Source organism: Herpailurus yagouaroundi, unplaced genomic scaffold (assembly GCF_014898765.1).
Source record: "Herpailurus yagouaroundi ecotype Mexico unplaced genomic scaffold, PumYag 184, whole genome shotgun sequence".
In the NCBI taxonomy this organism is placed as follows: domain Eukaryota; kingdom Metazoa; phylum Chordata; class Mammalia; order Carnivora; family Felidae; genus Herpailurus; species Herpailurus yagouaroundi.
Window position 1 is genome coordinate 17,836,231 of NW_024412415.1, and position 18,649 is coordinate 17,854,879.

An 18,649-nucleotide genomic window follows, 5' to 3' on the forward strand; every position below is an offset into this window, starting at 1 on the left:
AATCTGAAATGTTTTCTTCTCGAATAATTTGATTTTTCTAATTACCGGTAGAGTTAAACACCTTTATTGGTTTATTCACTGTTCAGGTTCACTCTTTTGTAAACTGAAGAGCATCCTCTGCAGATTTCTTATTTGTACTATTAGATTTTTGTTTATTCGATATCCATTGGCATAGTTAATAAGTAAACATGTTTTTTAACAAAGACTAACACATTGCAGGCTCATTATGTTTTTTTGTTTGTTTTAGGGAAATGTTACTAATGTTGTCCTCAAAAAGTTCTAAAGAGCTCTGTAAAACAATTATGAACCTTCCTTCATTCATTGGCATTTAAGAAATGATACAACCTAATGACTGTAAATACTATAAAGTATCTAGTATGGTGGGATCTAGAGTCGGAGCTAGTACATGTGAATTGCTTACAACATGGATAGCTATTTTTGATTGAGGGTCATCTTTCCATTTGGTGACTATAAATAAATAAGTTCAATGTACCAGTAGTTGTTTATAGCTAAATGCTCAGTTCGTGTCATTTAACAAAGGTGTAAGAAGAGCATTTCCTGCAATAGTGACTCTTTCCTTCTTTTTTCTCATCCTCTAGGTTGTATCAGAGTAAGATGGACGGTAGCTTTGATTGTGATTGTGGTGAGCTGGAGCCACCTGATCACTAACAAAAGACATCTTCTGTTAACCAACAGCCACCAGGGCTTCCTGTTGAAATACACAGCAACAAAGGAAGAAAAGAGGCAAAACGGAAATAGTGCTTACCAGCACCTTAGAATGATGCTGCTCAGGACCAGTCCAACACTGAATGTATCTGCACTGTGAGGAGAATGTTCATAGAAGCCTGTTGTGTGCATATTTATTCACATTTTTGTTAAATGTTAAATCGTTTAGCACAGTAAATCTGAGTGCATAGTATGTCATTTCATTCCGTTTGAGTTTCTTGAGTGTTTTCTGTAAATGTCTGCAGAGTTGCTGCCCCTTTCTTGAACTATGAGTATTGCAATCTTTTTAATTCTCAATATGAGTAGAGCTTTTTGAGCTTTAAATCTAAGGGGAACTCAACGGGCCTGGTTGGCATATGCAATGAACATCAAGAAATCATCTTGCTGTGGAAGCAAAATTATTTTTCTTTTCCTTTTTTGAAAGATCTTTCCTTTTGATGTCAGTTTTCTTCCTTGTTTACACAAGTTCAACAATTCGAAAGGAAAAGGCAATAGTAGAGGTTTCAAAATGGCAGAGAAATTTGAAAGTCTCATGAACATTCATGGTTTTGATCTGGGCTCTAGGTATATGGACTTAAAACCATTGGGTTGTGGAGGCAATGGCTTGGTTTTTTCTGCTGTAGACAATGACTGTGACAAAAGAGTAGCCATCAAGAAAATTGTCCTTACTGATCCCCAAAGTGTCAAACATGCTCTACGTGAAATCAAAATTATTAGAAGACTTGACCATGATAACATTGTGAAAGTGTTTGAAATTCTTGGTCCTAGTGGAAGCCAGTTAACAGACGATGTGGGCTCTCTTACCGAACTGAACAGTGTTTACATTGTTCAGGAGTATATGGAGACAGACTTGGCTAATGTGCTGGAGCAGGGCCCTTTACTGGAAGAGCATGCCAGACTTTTCATGTATCAGCTGCTACGTGGGCTCAAATATATTCACTCTGCAAACGTACTGCACAGAGATCTCAAACCAGCTAATCTTTTCATTAATACTGAAGACTTGGTGCTGAAGATAGGTGACTTTGGTCTTGCACGGATCATGGATCCCCATTATTCCCATAAGGTAGGTGCAAAGCCAGCTGAGACAGATCTTTAAACTGATGTGTATCATCAGGAATAGGTCTTGTATTTTCTTTTATATTATGACAGATGTTTTTCCTTAACTGTGTTAAACTTTACATGGTACCTTTTTTTTTCTGATACAGATCTTTCAGTCAGAATCTGTGTTTAAAAGGAAGGTAGAGTGGGATCCTAATTACATAAAAATTCTTAAAAGTGTATGGTTATTTATTATAACTGAAACTCTCCCTTATTTAAAAGTGGGATATATTCTTAAGTGTGTAGGGCAGAATTGTGGTTCTATCTGAAGTTAAGAGGGGATGCTATTTGAACTTTTATGTCTTGTGTCCCTTTGAGTCTCTAGTATTCTGTTATGCCTTATTTAGGCACACTTAATTTAGTTTGCTATCTAAATTTGCATGAAGATAAAATGGGAAGTAAGAATAGCTAAAGGGATTCATAGTAACTGTACTTTAGGTAACCTTTTGCCTTCATAGAAGAAGTTAGTATTTTCTGAGTTGAACTTTGGTCTTGTAGTTTTCAAATGAAATTATCTGTGGGATCCTGATCTTTAAAATTTTAAAGTGGAGCTGCTTTGGTTATAAAGAACCCCTAGTTAACATCTACCTTCATAATTTTTCAAGGTTGTTTTGAGGATGAAGTAACACAATATATGTATAACTGTTTTTGTTAAATGCTTTATAAATGTAAAGTAGCAAAATTGGTTAAGAGTGGGATATGTAGTAGAGCCAGTCCCCTGGGTTGTTAGTAAGGAGCTTGGCATTAGTTTAGAAGTAGCACCTTTGGTGTTCTTCTCTACCTTTCCCTCATTGATTTGAAACATGCCTGCTCCTTAATTAAGACCTGAAGTGAAAAATAGCTCCTCTTTTGAAACATGTTTTGAAAGTGTGACCTAGAATCAGCACTAAATTCTTACAGTATATTTTGGTCAGCAGACTTCATGTGAACATCATCTTATAGATTATATAATCCCAGGGGGAGTTTAAGCTCCTATTTAGCCAGAAAAGTATAAGCGCCTTAAAAATACAGAAACCAACTGTATTTTGTTAGGATCTCACAATTCGTTTTTATTGTTTTTTGTTTTGTTTCGTTTTTAAGATCAGGGATTCAAGTTTTGTACTGTTCTTCAGCTAAAGAAAAAAACTGAACTATGTTTTTGTTTATTTTTAAGGGTCATCTTTCTGAAGGATTGGTTACTAAATGGTACAGGTCTCCACGTCTTTTACTTTCTCCTAATAATTATACTAAAGCCATTGATATGTGGGCTGCAGGCTGCATCTTTGCTGAAATGCTGACTGGTAAAACCCTCTTTGCAGGTTAGAGATTTTAAAATATATGGAAAATTATCCAAAAGAGAAATAATTTTGCATGTATCTATGAAGCAAGAATTACATAAGATTTAAAACAATTGTAGTCTGGAATATTAAGAGAGAAAATGGTGTTTTTAATATTTAAAAAATTTAAAAAACTTATTCATATATTCACTGAATTGTTCACACAGCAAATACAGTCAGAATTTTAGTGTTCTTTTGTATTTATCTTAAACATAATGTTGTGTGTTTTTTTGTAAAATGTCTGTTTTTTTTGAAAGAGATAGTGTGAGCAAGGGAGGGACGGGAGGTGGGGCTGGGAGAGAATCCCAAGCAGGCTCCACCCTGTCAGTGCAGAGACCCATGTGGGACTCCATCCCATGAACCATGAGAAACCTGAGCCAAAATCAAGAGTCAGATGCTTAACCAACTGAGCCACCCAGGCACCCCAAACATAATGTTGTATTTTTAGATTTATAATACTTGTTGGTAATCTGTGGTAAATGATACCTGAGTTGTATAATGCTGTCTGTATTTGTCACTTGTAGTCAAAATTTTTAGCTATTGTTGAAAACCCAGTAATTCTTTGTCCACTATCATCCCTGTTGCCTGAACTGCCGTGTCCTGTTGCTTGACTCCTTTGACCTTTCAGAAACAAGGAATTTTTTGCTGAGTTTGATGCTATGAGATTTTTCACTACATAGAAATAGTGAAGAATTTTGGTGAGAGGAAGAGAAAGAAAAAAGTGGTAATGTAAATGAGGGTATGAGCCTGAATCAGTGAGAAAAGTTTGATGACAGAAATCGTGTACATGCAAGAATTGGTGCAAAAAGTTGGATGGAAGCAAGGTGTCAAATAATGAAGATATCTATGTCTAGTTAAGATGGGGCCAGAATACTTAGAAAGTAGGCAGAAGAATTCCATTTGGAAAACCAGGAAGTAGTAAGGTACTGAAGATTTTTTAGTTAGAGAACTGACATGATGGTGATTTAGGTCTTTTCTCTCTTTGGACATTATTGTTTTTCTCTCTAACCAGTGTTACTTAGAGTGGCCCTCCCACCACTCCCAGATTATGCTAAGAGCAGAAGAAAGGGCAGGGTCTGCTTACAAAAGAAGGATTACTAAAAGAAAGATAAGGGTGCATAGGAGAACACTATTGAAGAAAGGGTGGTATGACTAAATGCCTACTTTTCTCTTTTAATGCTGACATTTGCACTACTCAGCTTACGTAACATTGACCAATCATTTGTAGTTTTCCCCCTAAATTTATCTGAAATTTCTTCTGATATGTCTGATAGTGATTGAATTTCAATTTAGAAAACTGAGAAAATACCAGTTATTCCTGGAAACTAAATGCTTGAGTGGATTGAATCTTTTCCTAGAAACAATACTGTAATTGGAGGTTATATTCCTGATATTCAAGTACCTTCCAACATGTAAAATAATTACTGTATTATTTGTTGCTGTATGACCAACTGTCTCAAAATGTAGTTGCTTAAACAACAAACATTTATTATCTCATACTTTGTATGTGTCAGGAATTGGGAGGTGACTTCACTGGGTGGTTCTAATTCAGATTTGTTTAGTCAAGGTGTTGGTTAGGTCTGCAGTCATCTGAAGGCTTGACTGGGGCAGGAAGATCCACTTGTAGATAGCTTACTTGCATGACTTATTAGGAGGCCTCAGTTTGTCATCATATGGTCTTCTCTATAGGATTGCTTGAATGTCTTCATTATGTTGGATTCATGAAGCTGGCTTCCCCCAGAATGAATGATCCAAAAGAGAGCAAGGAGAAAGCTTCTGTATCTTTTTTTTTTTTTTTTTTTAATTTTTTTTTCAACGTTTTATTCATTTTTGGGACAGAGAGAGACAGAGCATGAACGGGGGAGGGGCAGAGAGAGAGGGAGACACAGAATCGGAAACAGGCTCCAGGCTCCGAGCCATCAGCCCAGAGCCCGACGCGGGGCTCGAACTCACGGACCGCGAGATCGTGACCTGGCTGAAGTCGGACGCTCAACCGACTGCGCCACCCAGGCGCCCCGAAAGCTTCTGTATCTTAAAAAAAAAAAAAAAAGTCCTGTCAGTATGTAATTCACATGCCATACACTTCACCCATTTAAGATATACAGTTCAGTATTTTGTAGCATATTCACAGGATTGTATAACCGTCTAATTTTGGAACATTTTTGTCCCCCCTAAAAGATAGCCTGTAACCATTAGCAGTTACTTTCCACTTCCCCCTTCTTCTAGCTCCTGGCAAACACTAAGCTACTTTATTTCTCTGTAGATTTGCCTGTTCTGGGTATTTCATGTAAATAAGTTATATAACAAGTGGCCTTGTGACTGACTTCTTTCACTTAATGTAATATTTTGGAGGTTCATCCATGTTATAACATGTATTAGTATGTCCTCTTCTTGTGGCTAAATAATTCCACTCTGTGTATGTGCCACACTTTGGTTATACATTCAGCAGTTTATGGAAATTTGGGTTATTTGTCCTTCTTGGTTATTGTTAATGATGCTACCATGTGCATCAGTGAACAGTTTTTGTGTAGTTTTATGTTTTCCATTCTGTTGGATTTGTATATACTTAAGAGTAGAATTACTGTGTCATATGATAACTCTATGTTTAACTTTTTGAAGAAGTGCTAGACCATTTTCCAAAGTGGTTGTAACACTTTACATTCCCACCAGCAGTGTATGAGGGTTCTATTTTTCCACATTCTCACCAACATTAATTAAAATGTAGTCTGTCTTATATTCTTTTTGAATATGAAGTAGTATCTTATTGTGGTTTTGATTTGCATTTACCTAATGACTAATAATGTTGAGTGTGTGTTTATTGACAATGTGTCATTTTTGGAGAACTATCTAGATCCATTGCATATTTTTGTTTTTTAATTATTTAATGTTTATGTTTGGAGAGAGAGAGAGCATGAGCATGAGAAGGGGAAGGGGCAGAGAGAGAGGGAGACACAGAATCCAAAGTAGGTTCCAAGCTCTGAGCTGTCGGCACAGAGCCCAACGTGGGGCTCAAACCCATGAACCATGAGATCATGACCTGAGCTGAAGTTGGACACTTAACCGACTGAGCCACCCAGGTGCCCCTCCATTGCATATTTTTAAATTGGGTTGTTTGTATTTTATATTTGAGGTATAAGAGTTCTTTATATATTCTGGATACAAATCATTTAATCAGAAAAATGATTTGAATATATTTTCTCCCATTCCACAGGTTCTCTTTTTACTTTCTAGATGGTGTCTTTGGAAACAAAAGATTTTAGTTCTGATGAGGTCTATTTTATCTATTTTTTTTTCTTTTGTCACTTTTGCTTTTGGTGTCATATATATGAAATTATTGCCTGAGCCCTAAGAATTTTATAGTTTTAGTTTTTGAATTTAGGTCTGTGATCCATTCTGGGCTAATTTTTGTATATGGTGTGAGGTAGGATTTAACTTTATTATTTTGGATGTGGATATCCAGTTATTCCAGCACCATTTGCTGAAAACATTATTCTTTCTGATTGAATTATTTTGGCCCTCTTGTCAAAAACCAGTTGACCCTAAATGCAGCATGTCTTTTTGTGACCTAGACTCAAAAGTGACACACTGTCATTTCAGCTTTATTTTATGCATTAGAAATAAGTCATCTAACTATACCTCACACTCAAAGGGAGGGAAGTTGGATTCCACCTTTTGAAGGGAAGAGTACCAAAAAATTTGTGGACATTTTTTTTTTTTTTAAGTGGGTTCTACAGGGCACCTGCATGGCTCAGTCGGTTAAGTGTTTGACTTTGGCTCGGGTCCTGATCTCATAGTTAATGAGTTCGAGCCCTGCATTGGGCTCTGTGCTGACAGCTCAGAGCCTGGATCCTGCTTCAGATTCTGCATCTACCCGTCTCTCTGCTCCTCCTCCACTCACATTCAGTATCTTTCTCTCTCAAAAATAAACGTGAAAACAGTATAAAATAAAGTGGATTTTACACATAATGAGGGGCTTGAACTCAGGATCCTGAGATCAAAAGTTGCATGGGCTAATGATTGAGCCAGCCAGGCAGCCAAATTTGTGGACTTATTTTAATGCTGCCACAATAATGAATATTTTATCAGGAAAACTAGCTTGTTTATAATTGTTATATCATGCTCTAAGTCATTTGAAATGGGGTCAGAACTTAATGCTATATTGATTATTCATTCAGCATATTCAGAATTGTTCAAGTATAGCAATAAAAATAATTGGATTAAACAACACCTTTAAATAACAATATTTTGATCTTACACCCATGTAAACTTTAAACAGTTAATGAGAATTATATGTAAAATGATTTGAAAGATCCAGTTTTAATTCTCTTCTCCTTTATTGGTAAATTTGTGAGCCATTCAACAAAAGCAGCATGAGGGAGATGTTTATTAGATAGAGGCCTCACATGAACAGAGCAATAAAAGACACCCACTGAAATGTCTAATAGCATCTCATATTTAACCTATCCAAAACTGAATTGGTATTTCTCCCTCCTTTCTTTTTCTGCTGTCTTCCTCATCTGTGTAAACCAGATCCACTTTTTAGTTGCCAAGGCAAACATCTTGGCTTCATCTTTCACTTTGGTCAGTACAGAGTCTATGGACTTCTTCCTTTGAAATATATTCAGAATCTAACTGCTTGTTATTATCTCTATTAGCTTCCCACCTCCCTGTGGTTCAGTCAACCACTGTGTCTCTCCTGGTCAATTGCAGGATTTTTAACTGTCTTTCCTGCTTTAATATTTGCTGTCTGTAGCCTAATTACCACATAGTAGCCATGGTATTTCTCTGAAAACATAAATCAGAACATGCCATTTTTCTACTTGAAATTCTGTAATGTCTCCCTATCAAATTCAGGATAAAGCATACCCTTTGTGTTCTGGTACCATTCTGACTTTATCTTCTATTCCCTGCAGCCATTCTGTTTCAGCTACACTTAACTAATTGTTGTTTCTTGGACAAGCCCTCTGTCTCTTATGGGCCTTTGGGCCTTTCCCCATCTTTCTGTAACTCCTTTCCTCCATATGAATGCATGGTGTGTTCTCCAACTTCTTTAATTTTCAGCATTTCCAAGGAAGGAGGCCTTCCTTGGTCATCCTGCATAAATTAATAATCCTGCCCCTAACACTGCTATTTATCCTCCCTGCTTACTCTATTTTTCTTCATGGCATTTGACATAAATGTTGACAGAGTTATTATCTGTTTTTCTCCACTAGATTGTAAGCTCCGTGAAGACAGAGGTTTGGTCTTTTTTGTTTCATAGGTGTATTTCTTTTAACTTTTTTTTTTTTTAATGTTTATTTTTGAGAGAGACAGATTGTGAATTGGGGAGGGGAAGAAAGCAAGGGAGACACAGCATCCAAAGCAGGCTCCAGGCTCTGAGCTGGCAGCAAAGAGCCTAACATGGGGCTCAAATTCACAAACCGGTGATATCATGACCTGAGCCCAAGTCAGCCACTTAACTGACTGAGCCACCCAGGTGCCCTCATAGCTGTATTTTAAAGTACCTTACTCATAGTAGGAACCCCAAGAAAAATTGGGGAGATTGAATGGATTCTAGAAATTCGTGGAAAGGCAAACTGAATGGTTTTCTTTAGTCACCATTTAGCTTAAAGTTCACCATTTTATTTATTTAGTTTTTTAATGCTTATTTATTTTTGAGAGAGAGAGAGACAGAGTGTGAGTGGGGGCAAAAAATCCGAAACAGGCTCCAGGCTCCAGGCTCTGAGCTGTCAGCACAGATCTGGACACGGGGTAGAACTCACAAACTGTGAGATCATGACCTGACCTGAGCCAAAGTTGGGCACCCAACCTACTGAGCCACCCAGGCACCTCTTCCCACTTTTATTTCTTTAATACTGGTTCTGAAATGGCTACCTGAGCGTAACCTATAACTATAAAACTTCTTGTTGTGCAGATCTGGTCCAGCCATCCATTTTACTGGTGATGAAATGAAGCCTTTATCATCTTCAGTATGCCCAGAGGTATAGCCAGTTAATTAGCGATACAGCCACGACTAGAATTCATGTGTCTTGAATCCCAGTTCATTGCTTTCCTCACTACTTTATGATGCCTTAATTTAAGGCTAAACATAAGTGTCAGTTTCTTATGGCAACAAAGCAGCCAAAAGTAAATATGTCAGTGAGCTGAAATCGGAATAGATCTGCTTTTTGAGTAGATTGATGGTATTCAAAGTAAAGAAACATGCTGATTAAGGATTCAGTTAAAACCGTTTTCCTCCCAGTGGTCATTACAGTATTTAAGTTAGTTTCCTATAACTTTAGAATGTCTTTTGCAAATAAGTAAGCCTTGAGGAATATGTTTATATTGTATTTGATGTTTATCTAATTTCAGGTGCACATGAACTTGAACAGATGCAGCTGATTTTAGAATCTATTCCTGTAGTACATGAGGAAGATCGTCAGGAGCTTCTCAGCGTAATTCCAGTTTACATTAGAAATGACATGACTGAGCCACACAAACCTTTAACTCAGCTGCTTCCAGGAATTAGTCGAGAAGGTATTGTTACTCAAGAGTAACCATCATGTAATGGGGTGTGTGTGTGTATGTGTGTGCATGTGCATGCACACGTGTGCACATGCATGCATGCAAGCAGGATCTCTATATTCCCAAAAAGTCTTTAGACATTAAGATATATCTAAAATTTCAACCCTTACTTTCCCTTTCCCTGACTCTTAGAGAGGGATATCTTTCTTTGTTCCTCTGAATAATTTTTCAGATTGAATAAACTGAACCCCTCTCCTGGTTCTAACTCCATCTACTTTTTTAGCTTGCGCCTCTGATTCTCTGGCATAGGTGAGCATCTAGAAACACTGTCCCTCATTAAGCTAAAATGTTCTGTGAGGGTTATATGATAAGTTGGGTATGAATATGCATGTTATTTACATATGAAAGTGAATTGAGTTGGGAGAAAGCAAAGGCTTCTGGGCAAGGAAGTAGAGGAAAGAGCAAAACTCCATATGAGCAAACACATTACATTAGAGTTTGCAGGTTCGTGTTAGGAATATTAGGTGCTAAATATGAGAATTTGTGCAAGCTTGAAAGGGGTAGGAACTTAGAATCAAAACTTTGTTGACCATTAACACAATAATTTTATGTTTCAAAAAAGAGTGACATGTCTTCAGGATTTGTTGATATAAATAATATACAAAAGTCTTTAACTCTTGTAGTGGTTACCTGTAGTAAGATAAATTTTTTTTAAATTTTATTTTTAAATAATCTCTGCACCCAATGTGGGGCTCGAACTCAACCCCCAGATCAAGAGTTGCATGCTGTATTGACTGAGCCAGCCAGGTGCCCCAGGATAACATTTTTTTAAGGATGAGCATTGGACATAAGGAAAATCTTTTTTAAAAGTTGATTGTGTCTTATATTTTTAAGAATTATCATATTAAGATACATCGATGTCAGTATTGTATAGTTCTCTCATGAATCAAGTTAGGGATATATAGTTGTTTCTCTTAATTACATATCCGTTATTCATGTTACCCACTCTGATCACTATATGTGGTTTGGGTTAGTGTGTATCAAAGTGTTTTAAAGTAGCAAGTGTTTTGAGAAATAGGCACTGGATGGGGATATCATAATGACATTTTGTTTTCTTCACTTGTGCTTAGAACCTATATAGTAAATGCCTAAGTAATGAGGAAGCAGCTGTATTTAATTTCAGCAGGTTTTGTAGGCTTCCTTTTCAATAGTTCTACATTCCTAACCAGTCTTCAAGTCTTATCTTCACATTCAGATTCCAGTGCGCTGTCTTGCTCCTGACCTTGTAGCCATGTCATGACACCCTTTTTCGCAACTGAACAGTAGTCACGTAGCATTGGACTGTGCCTCAGAATCCTCTGTGGGAGAATTTTTTTTTGAGAGAGAGAGTGAACGAGAATGAGAACACAAGATGGGGACAGGGGCAGCAGGAGAGAGGGAGAGAATCTGAAGCAGACTCTGTACTCAGCTTGATGCTACGACCCAGGGAGCATGACCTGAGCTGAAATCAAGAGTCCGATGCTCAACTGACTGAGCCACCCAGGTGTCCCAAGTGGGAGCTTCTTAAAAATGCAGACTGTTCGGGGCGCCTGGGTGGCGCAGTCGGTTAGGCGTCCGACTTCAGCCAGGTCACGATCTCGTGGTCCGTGAGTTCGAGCCCCGCGTCAGGCTCTGGGCTGATGGCTCAGAGCCTGGAGCCTGTTTCCGATTCTGTGTCTCCCTCTCTCTCTGCCCCTCCCCCGTTCATGCTCTGTCTCTCTCTGTCCCAAAAATAAATAAAAACGTGGAAAAAAAAATTTTAAAAATGCAGACTGTTTGGTCAGAATCCGGAGGTAAGGTGGGGAGTAGAGCAGGTGTCTGTTTTTAAAGCCCTCTACAGGTGTGGCCCCACTCAGCCAGGTTGAGAGACATTGCTCAGGAATAACCTTGATTGGCTTTGAGCCGTTGTCACTATTGCTGTGTCTTATCCAAAGAGGCAAGCTAGTAATAATGTAGGACTTTGCTGTTGAAGCATTTGCAGGCTAGCCAAACTTGAATCTTCTATTTCCCCTACCCTCATTAGGGTCAGGACCATGTCTTGGTTGGTTGTGAATCAACTTGAATATTTGCCTGATGGCTGGGATTTATTCATAATGCATTGAATGTATGTCTTTCATAATGGGTTAATTAACCATCACCCAAAGATCCTTGGTATTCACAAGTAGCGGAACTATGCTTACATACAAGTGCAGTGCAGAGTTTTTAAATTTCCTGAGACTAAAGATATGTTGTGTAGATGTGCTCTACACCAGTTTCTTCTTAATCAAGATTAACATTGGAGTTTTATTTTTGGAACAGAGCACATTCTGAGGCAATGGGGACTTCATAAGAAATACATGTTCTTTTGTCCCACTCTGTTCATGATCTTCAGAGGAAAAAGCCAAACGAGATTAAGTACATATGAATTAACATGTAATAATGAAGACAATTAAGAACCCTAGTGGTCTTTTTTTTTTAATTTTTTTTTTTTACTGTTTATTTATTTTTGAGACCGAGAGAGACAGAGCATGAATGGGGGAGGGTCAGAGAGAGAGGGAGACACAGAATCCGAAACAGGCTCCAGGCTCTGAGCTATCAGCACAGAGCCCGACGCGGGGCTCGAACTCACCGACCACGAGATCATGACCTGAGCCGAAGTCGGACGCTTAACCGACTGAGCCACCCAGGCACCCCAGAACCCTAGTGGTCTTCATCTTTCAATGAAATAATCTTTTTTCATTTCCCCCTATACTTATCTCTCATCCTCCCTTTTGCTTTCTCACATCAAAATTTTTTTTGTCTTAGCACACTTCAACACCATCATAGCAAATAGATTTATTTCCTTTAGAGCAGTGCTGTCCAATAGAACTTTCTGTAATTATGGAAATAGTCTGTGTATGTGTATATTGCATGCACTTGAGAGCTCAGCCTAGCTAGTTTCTTTGTTATCTCTTCCTCTTTCCACCTGCTGCCTACAGTTCCCAAATGCTACGGATTTGAGTATATTCCTCTTGTGTATTGGGATATGTATTTCCCTTCTCTCTGAGAATGGTGATTGTGCTGGGTCAGCCCTTCATAACTGTGCCTTAGCGTCTCTCTTGCCTTGTGACACATGGTCCCTGGGCTAATTAAGATGGACTCTTTTGCAAGACAACCAAGAACAGCTTGATGTATTGTGAAATGACTTCCTAGATTAGGGTAATATGATAAGAGGGGGATAAGGGAGAGGAGAGGAAGAGGCCTCAGCCCTGAGCCACTGCAGGGCCTGAATAGCAGTGAGTCTTAGTTTCTATAGTCTTTATTGGAGTGATTGAGTATTGAATGAGATAATGTATATGAAAACACTTTGTAAAATATAAAAGGCTGTAAAAAATCAGCTGTTGTTTACATGAATGAGAAATCGGGAATTGAAAATGGAAGAATTATCTTTTCCTTAGAGACAGAGGTAAAGATAGGAGGGTGTGTGACAGGCCATAGTGAAGAACTAGGGATTGAGGTAAATGTGAAGCGGGTTTATCTGTTGAGAATGATATAGTGTAAAGAGATGGTGTGGAACATTGCTGAGCAATAATAGCAAAGGCCAAATTGCAATTCCACAGTATGAATTTGTAGTGAGCCGTGGGTGTGATTTTGCATGTAGCTTTCATCAGGCCTGTACGGCTAGGGAGCAGAGAAAGTAGATGGGGGAAATCACTCAAAGTTGAAGATTGGTATAAATCATAAGGCATACAAGTGTGTGGTGGTGTAAGGGCAACCTTCAGGCTGGTGACAGTGTGGTTCAGGCTGAGTTAGCAGCTTGGGAAGGCCCAGTGATTGATGTGAGACAGAGATCAACAAATTAGTACAGCAGCTAGTCAGTGAGATAAGGGAAGGAAAGGGGAAAGTGTTTTTTATTAAGCACTAGACACTATGCTTTACATTTAATTTTTATACCTTATAAGATATCTGTCAATATACCCATTTTATACATGAGGAAACTGAAGTTCAAGTTTAAGTAATCTGTCTAGCTCTTGACAGCTAGGGAGTAATTCAGTTAAGCTTGTGAGTTGCAGAGCTGAGATTACGACCTATAGTATTAGGTTGAACCAAATGAAATTGCTGTCATTTGCCCATTTTTGACTGACAAAAATAGAAGTTTCAGATGATTCAACTTAATATATTCTTTTTTTTTTTTTGTAACTGAACATAATAGGAGATTGGGGTACATTTCAAATATTTATTAAGATTATTGAATAGGTATCCTTTTAATCTGTAAATCAGTTTTATTTCACTGATAAATTAATTTACCTTTTAATTGTATAATCCCTTTTTTCCTCTACATTGGTTGGCAGACCTCCAGTACAGTTAACGTGTTTTATCTCTTTCTTTTGCAGCACTGGATTTCCTGGAACAAATTCTGACATTTAGCCCAATGGATCGGTTGACTGCAGAGGAAGCGCTTTCTCATCCTTACATGAGCATATATTCTTTTCCAATGGATGAGCCAATTTCCAGTCATCCTTTTCATATTGAAGATGAAGTTGATGATATTTTGCTTATGGATGAAACTCACAGTCACATTTATAACTGGGAAAGGTAAATTGATGCTAAGGTAGAAAAATACAATTTATTATATTTTCACAACAGTGTACTAATTACTATATGATCACAGCCCACTTATTATGTGAGTTTTATTTTTAAATTATGGTAAGACAATGTAGATCTCTTAAAAATTTACTGATGGGGGGCGCCTGGATGGGTGGCTCAGTCAGTTCAGTGTCAGACTCTTGATTTTGGCTGAGGTCGTGATCTCACAGTTTGAAAGTTTGAGCCCCGTGTGGGGCTCTGTGCTGACAGTACAGAGTTGGCTTGGGATTCTCTCTGTCTGCCCTTCCCTTGCTTGCTCGCTCTCTCACAATAAATAAATTTAAAAAAATAATTAGTGATGGTCCCTTGGGGTTTCTGCTAAACTTAATATCTTTGAATAACCTTTATGTAATTTAAATATTAGTAGTTACTATTTAAGATGTTGGATGACAAGACTCCACCTTAATCCAGTAAGGTATCTGCATAATGTCTCAAATCTTTCCATATAATCTCTTGTATCTTAGGATAGCAATTATTTTGATTCATGGTATATGCTATTCAAATCTGTTTTCCTAATGACATAAAAATTAACTTTCGGGGGAAATCTGGGTGGCTCGGTTGGTTAAGCATCCAACTTCGGCTTGGGTCATGATCTCACGGTTTGTGAGTTTGAGCCCCATGTTGGGCTCTGTGCTGACAGCTCAGAGCCTAGAACCTGCTTCGGATTCTGTGTCTCCCTCTCTCTGCCCCTCCCCCTGCTCGTACTCTTTCTCTGTCTCTCTCAAAAATAAATAATAAACACTAAAAAAATTAAAAAAAAAACTTCAGTTAACATAGGTCCAGTATAAGGGACTTTTCTATTTTGAATAGTATAAAATATCAAAATGGGTAATATCATATGTTTGAGTTAAAAATTTTTTTCCCTCCGCTTTCTTTTAGGATTTCTAAATTTCTGGAGAAATTTAGGTATAATTTTGCTTCAAAGTAAGGTTGTAGCATATAATAATGGATCGATGTTGTTTAAAATCTTCAGATAATTTTGATATTTAGCCACTAGGTGTTAAGTCACTAATGACAGTCATAAAACTTTAAAATTTCATATATTTCTTTGTTTAAAAGAAAAATCATTAAATTAGTTTGTGAAGTCATTGCATTTTCCTCCTAAAATGTTCAGGTATTTGTATGTTTACACACCTCTGCCAATGACCATTTTGTCCATATGAACATTTCTACTACCTGTGTATAGTAGGTACATAACCAGATGTCTTCTAATATCTTTCCTAGTCTCTCCTCCCCATCCCCCAACCATTTGTGTGTGTCTCCCAGTCTGCTGCTACTTGGGCATGAATGGTCACCTCACTGTGATATGTCAGTAAGAGGATACCGTATTTGGTAGTGCTTATACATGGAGAGGTTTTTTTCTATTCATTATGAGTGCTAGGAAGCCTTCCTTTTTTTCTAGTCTGACTTGGTATCAGTACAGTGAAAATCTGTAAGAGACCTGATTAAGATTAGAGACATTCATTTTGTGGCCACAAAGTGTTTTTTCTGTGTATGAAACTGTTGGACTTGAACCGTAGACATGCCAGTCACTCAGATGTTTATCTACAGCTGTGTTTGAGGTGGATGAAAAATAAAGAAAAGATGGAATAATTGTAAAATGGTATTTCATCTTAAATTTAAAAATGGAGGGCTTAGAATTTTGTTATGATCATAGGCTTCATTGGTAATTACCAAAATTGCCTTTTATTACTTTATGTAGTAATAGATCTTACCTATCCATTAAAGTTAGGAGTTACACTCCTGTTATCCCTGCATAGACCTAGCAGAGTGCTTTCACCTAAAAGGCACTCAGTGAATTTGAAAATGAAATCATACCCCTGCACTAATAGTAATGTATTCATTTTTTTCAGGTACCACGATTGCCAATTTTCAGAGCATGATTGGCCTATACATAACAACTTTGATATTGATGAAGTTCAGCTTGACCCAAGAGCTCTGTCTGATGTCACTGATGAAGAAGAAGTACAAGTCGATCCTCGAAAATATTTGGATGGAGATCGTGAGAAGTATTTGGAGGATCCTGCTTTCGATACGAATTACTCTACCGAGCCTTGTTGGCAGTACCCAGATCATCATGAAAACAAATATTGTGATCTGGAGTGTAGCCATACTTGTAACTACAAAACAAGGTCATCATCTTATTTAGATAACTTAGTTTGGAGAGAGAGTGAAGTTAACCATTATTATGAACCCAAGCTTATCATAGATCTTTCCAATTGGAAAGAACAAAGCAAAGAAAAGTCTGATAAGAAAGGCAAGTCAAAATGTGAAAGGAATGGATTGGTTAAAGCCCAGATAGCTCTAGAGGAAGCATCACAGCAACTGGCTGAAAAAGAAAGGGAAAAGAATCAGGGATTTGACTTTGATTCCTTTATTGCAGGAACTATTCAACTTAGTTCACAACATGAACCTACTGATGTTGTTGATAAATTGAATGACTTGAATAGCTCAGTGTCCCAACTAGAATTGAAAAGTTTGATATCAAAGTCAGTAAGCCGAGAAAAACAGGAAAAAGGCATGGCAAATTTGGCTCAGTTAGAAGCCTTGTACCAGTCTTCTTGGGATAGCCAGTTTGTGGGTGGTGGGGAGGACTGTTTTCTTATAAATCAATTTTGTTGTGAGGTAAGGAAGGATGAACAAATTGAGAAGGAAAACACTTATACCAGTTACCTGGACAAGTTCTTTAGCAGGAAAGAAGATACCGAAATGCTAGAAACTGAGCCAGTAGAGGATGGGAAGCTTGGGGAGAGAGGAAATGAGGAAGGATTTCTGAACAACAGTGGGGAGTTCCTCTTTAACAAGCAGCTCGAATCCATAGGCATCCCGCAGTTTCACAGTCCAGTTGGGTCCCCACTGAAGTCAATCCAGGCCACCTTAACACCTTCTGCTATGAAATCTTCCCCTCAGATTCCTCATAAGACATACAGCAGCATTCTGAAACATCTGAACTAAAACACTCAGCAGACATTTCTCTTTGTATTCTTCATGAAATGTGTTTTGTCTTTTTTATTACTAGTGTTTAAGTCATTTTTTTACTTGAATCATATGGTGTCATTTAGAAAGGATTTTATTAGTTCTTGGTTTTTAAAATCCAGACTTTTTTTCTACATGTGAGATGGTTTTCATTTTAACTGGCATGTCGTTTGCACACAAAAATAAAGAATAGAGCAAAATAATGCAATGCAGGAGGAGACAAAAGAAATGCACTAAGACAAGTAAAAAACATTCTCTCATAGAACAATGATCTGTTTTACAGGAAACAAAAATCTTGCCTTGAAATTTACACAGTGAGACTGTACATAATTGCATGAAAATATCTATTTTTTTCCTAAAACATTTTTCATTCATGAGTATTTTCAAGTTTTTCATACTGTACACATTTCTTAAAACACATGATACCAGCAGCAACTGAAAATGAATGCCGAATTTGGTACACATGTGTTATCTACCTCAAGGTAACAAAAGTATGTGGCAAAACATATACCATCCATAGTGCTTCACACATGCACTTCTATTTAGCCAGCGTTTATTGTAGTAAACTATTAATAAGATTCACGCACCGTTTATAAATGTTCTGGTATGCATTCTTTATAGTGAAGTGTTACTACATCACATCTTATTTATTTTAGAAAATCAGTATATTTTCTGTATTTAATTATAAAAAGTTGACTTAGTTTTTGAAATTTATTTGCAAATACACTTTTTCCATTTGGCACTATGGTTTGTTGCCTACTTAGCTGAATATATAATGTCGGCTCATCCTAAGGCTGTCCACGTACTTAATTTACTTTCGTATTCATTTTAAGTAAAGCGCTCACTGTGTATAGGAATTTGTATTTTGGAGGTGCTTGATCTATCTACAAAGAAACATTAGGAATTACTTTGTTATAAAATGCTCCTAGAAGTCTTAACTGTGTTTATTTTTAAACAAAACAAATTGTAATGTTAGACTTGTGTGCATGGAAGTAATTAAGGTACATCATTATTGTAGTTTAAAAGTTGTACATGATAAGACATATTTTGTTTTTACTGTATGTTTTTACTGAATGATCTGTTCCCCATCCCAAGGCAAGCATGAATAAAATTAGGTTAAATATAGCATGTGGTATTGGAGTCTCTTAGAATTTGTTTCATCTATTTTATTTTATTGAATACTGTCGGTATCTTTAGTTATCCTGTTCAAAGAAAAGGACAAATAAACATGGCCAGCAACTATGGCTCCTGTTGAACTCTTTAGGGTAGTGCAGGAAAAGTAAAAATTACTAGCAAATTCTTTATCTAGTCTCACCTTTCAGCAAAATTGTGGCTGTACTTTAGACTATGTTAGGCTAAACGGCTTCAAAGAAAAAGCTTCTTTG

General features: G+C 37.3%; 1 protein-coding gene across 3 annotated transcripts in view; it reads left to right on the forward strand.

Annotated features, from left to right (window-relative positions):
- MAPK6 (mitogen-activated protein kinase 6) overlaps nucleotides 1–18,392 on the forward strand; it is a 41,711-nt gene extending 23,319 nt beyond the window's left edge. Inside the window, exons 2-6 of one of the 3 annotated variants that reach the window (XM_040492701.1) lie at nucleotides 600–1,789; nucleotides 2,978–3,122; nucleotides 9,492–9,656; nucleotides 14,036–14,237; nucleotides 16,142–18,389. In XM_040492701.1, the coding sequence (XP_040348635.1) occupies nucleotides 1,235–1,789; nucleotides 2,978–3,122; nucleotides 9,492–9,656; nucleotides 14,036–14,237; nucleotides 16,142–17,243 (2,169 nt within the window). In that variant the 5' untranslated portion in view covers nucleotides 600–1,234 and the 3' untranslated portion in view covers nucleotides 17,244–18,389. Of the gene's footprint in view, nucleotides 1–599; nucleotides 1,790–2,977; nucleotides 3,128–9,491; nucleotides 9,657–14,035; nucleotides 14,238–16,141 lie in introns of those variants that run through there. The other 2 variants (XM_040492702.1, XM_040492703.1) reach the window with 2 other exon arrangements.
- Nucleotides 18,393–18,649: the final 257 nt, after the last annotated feature.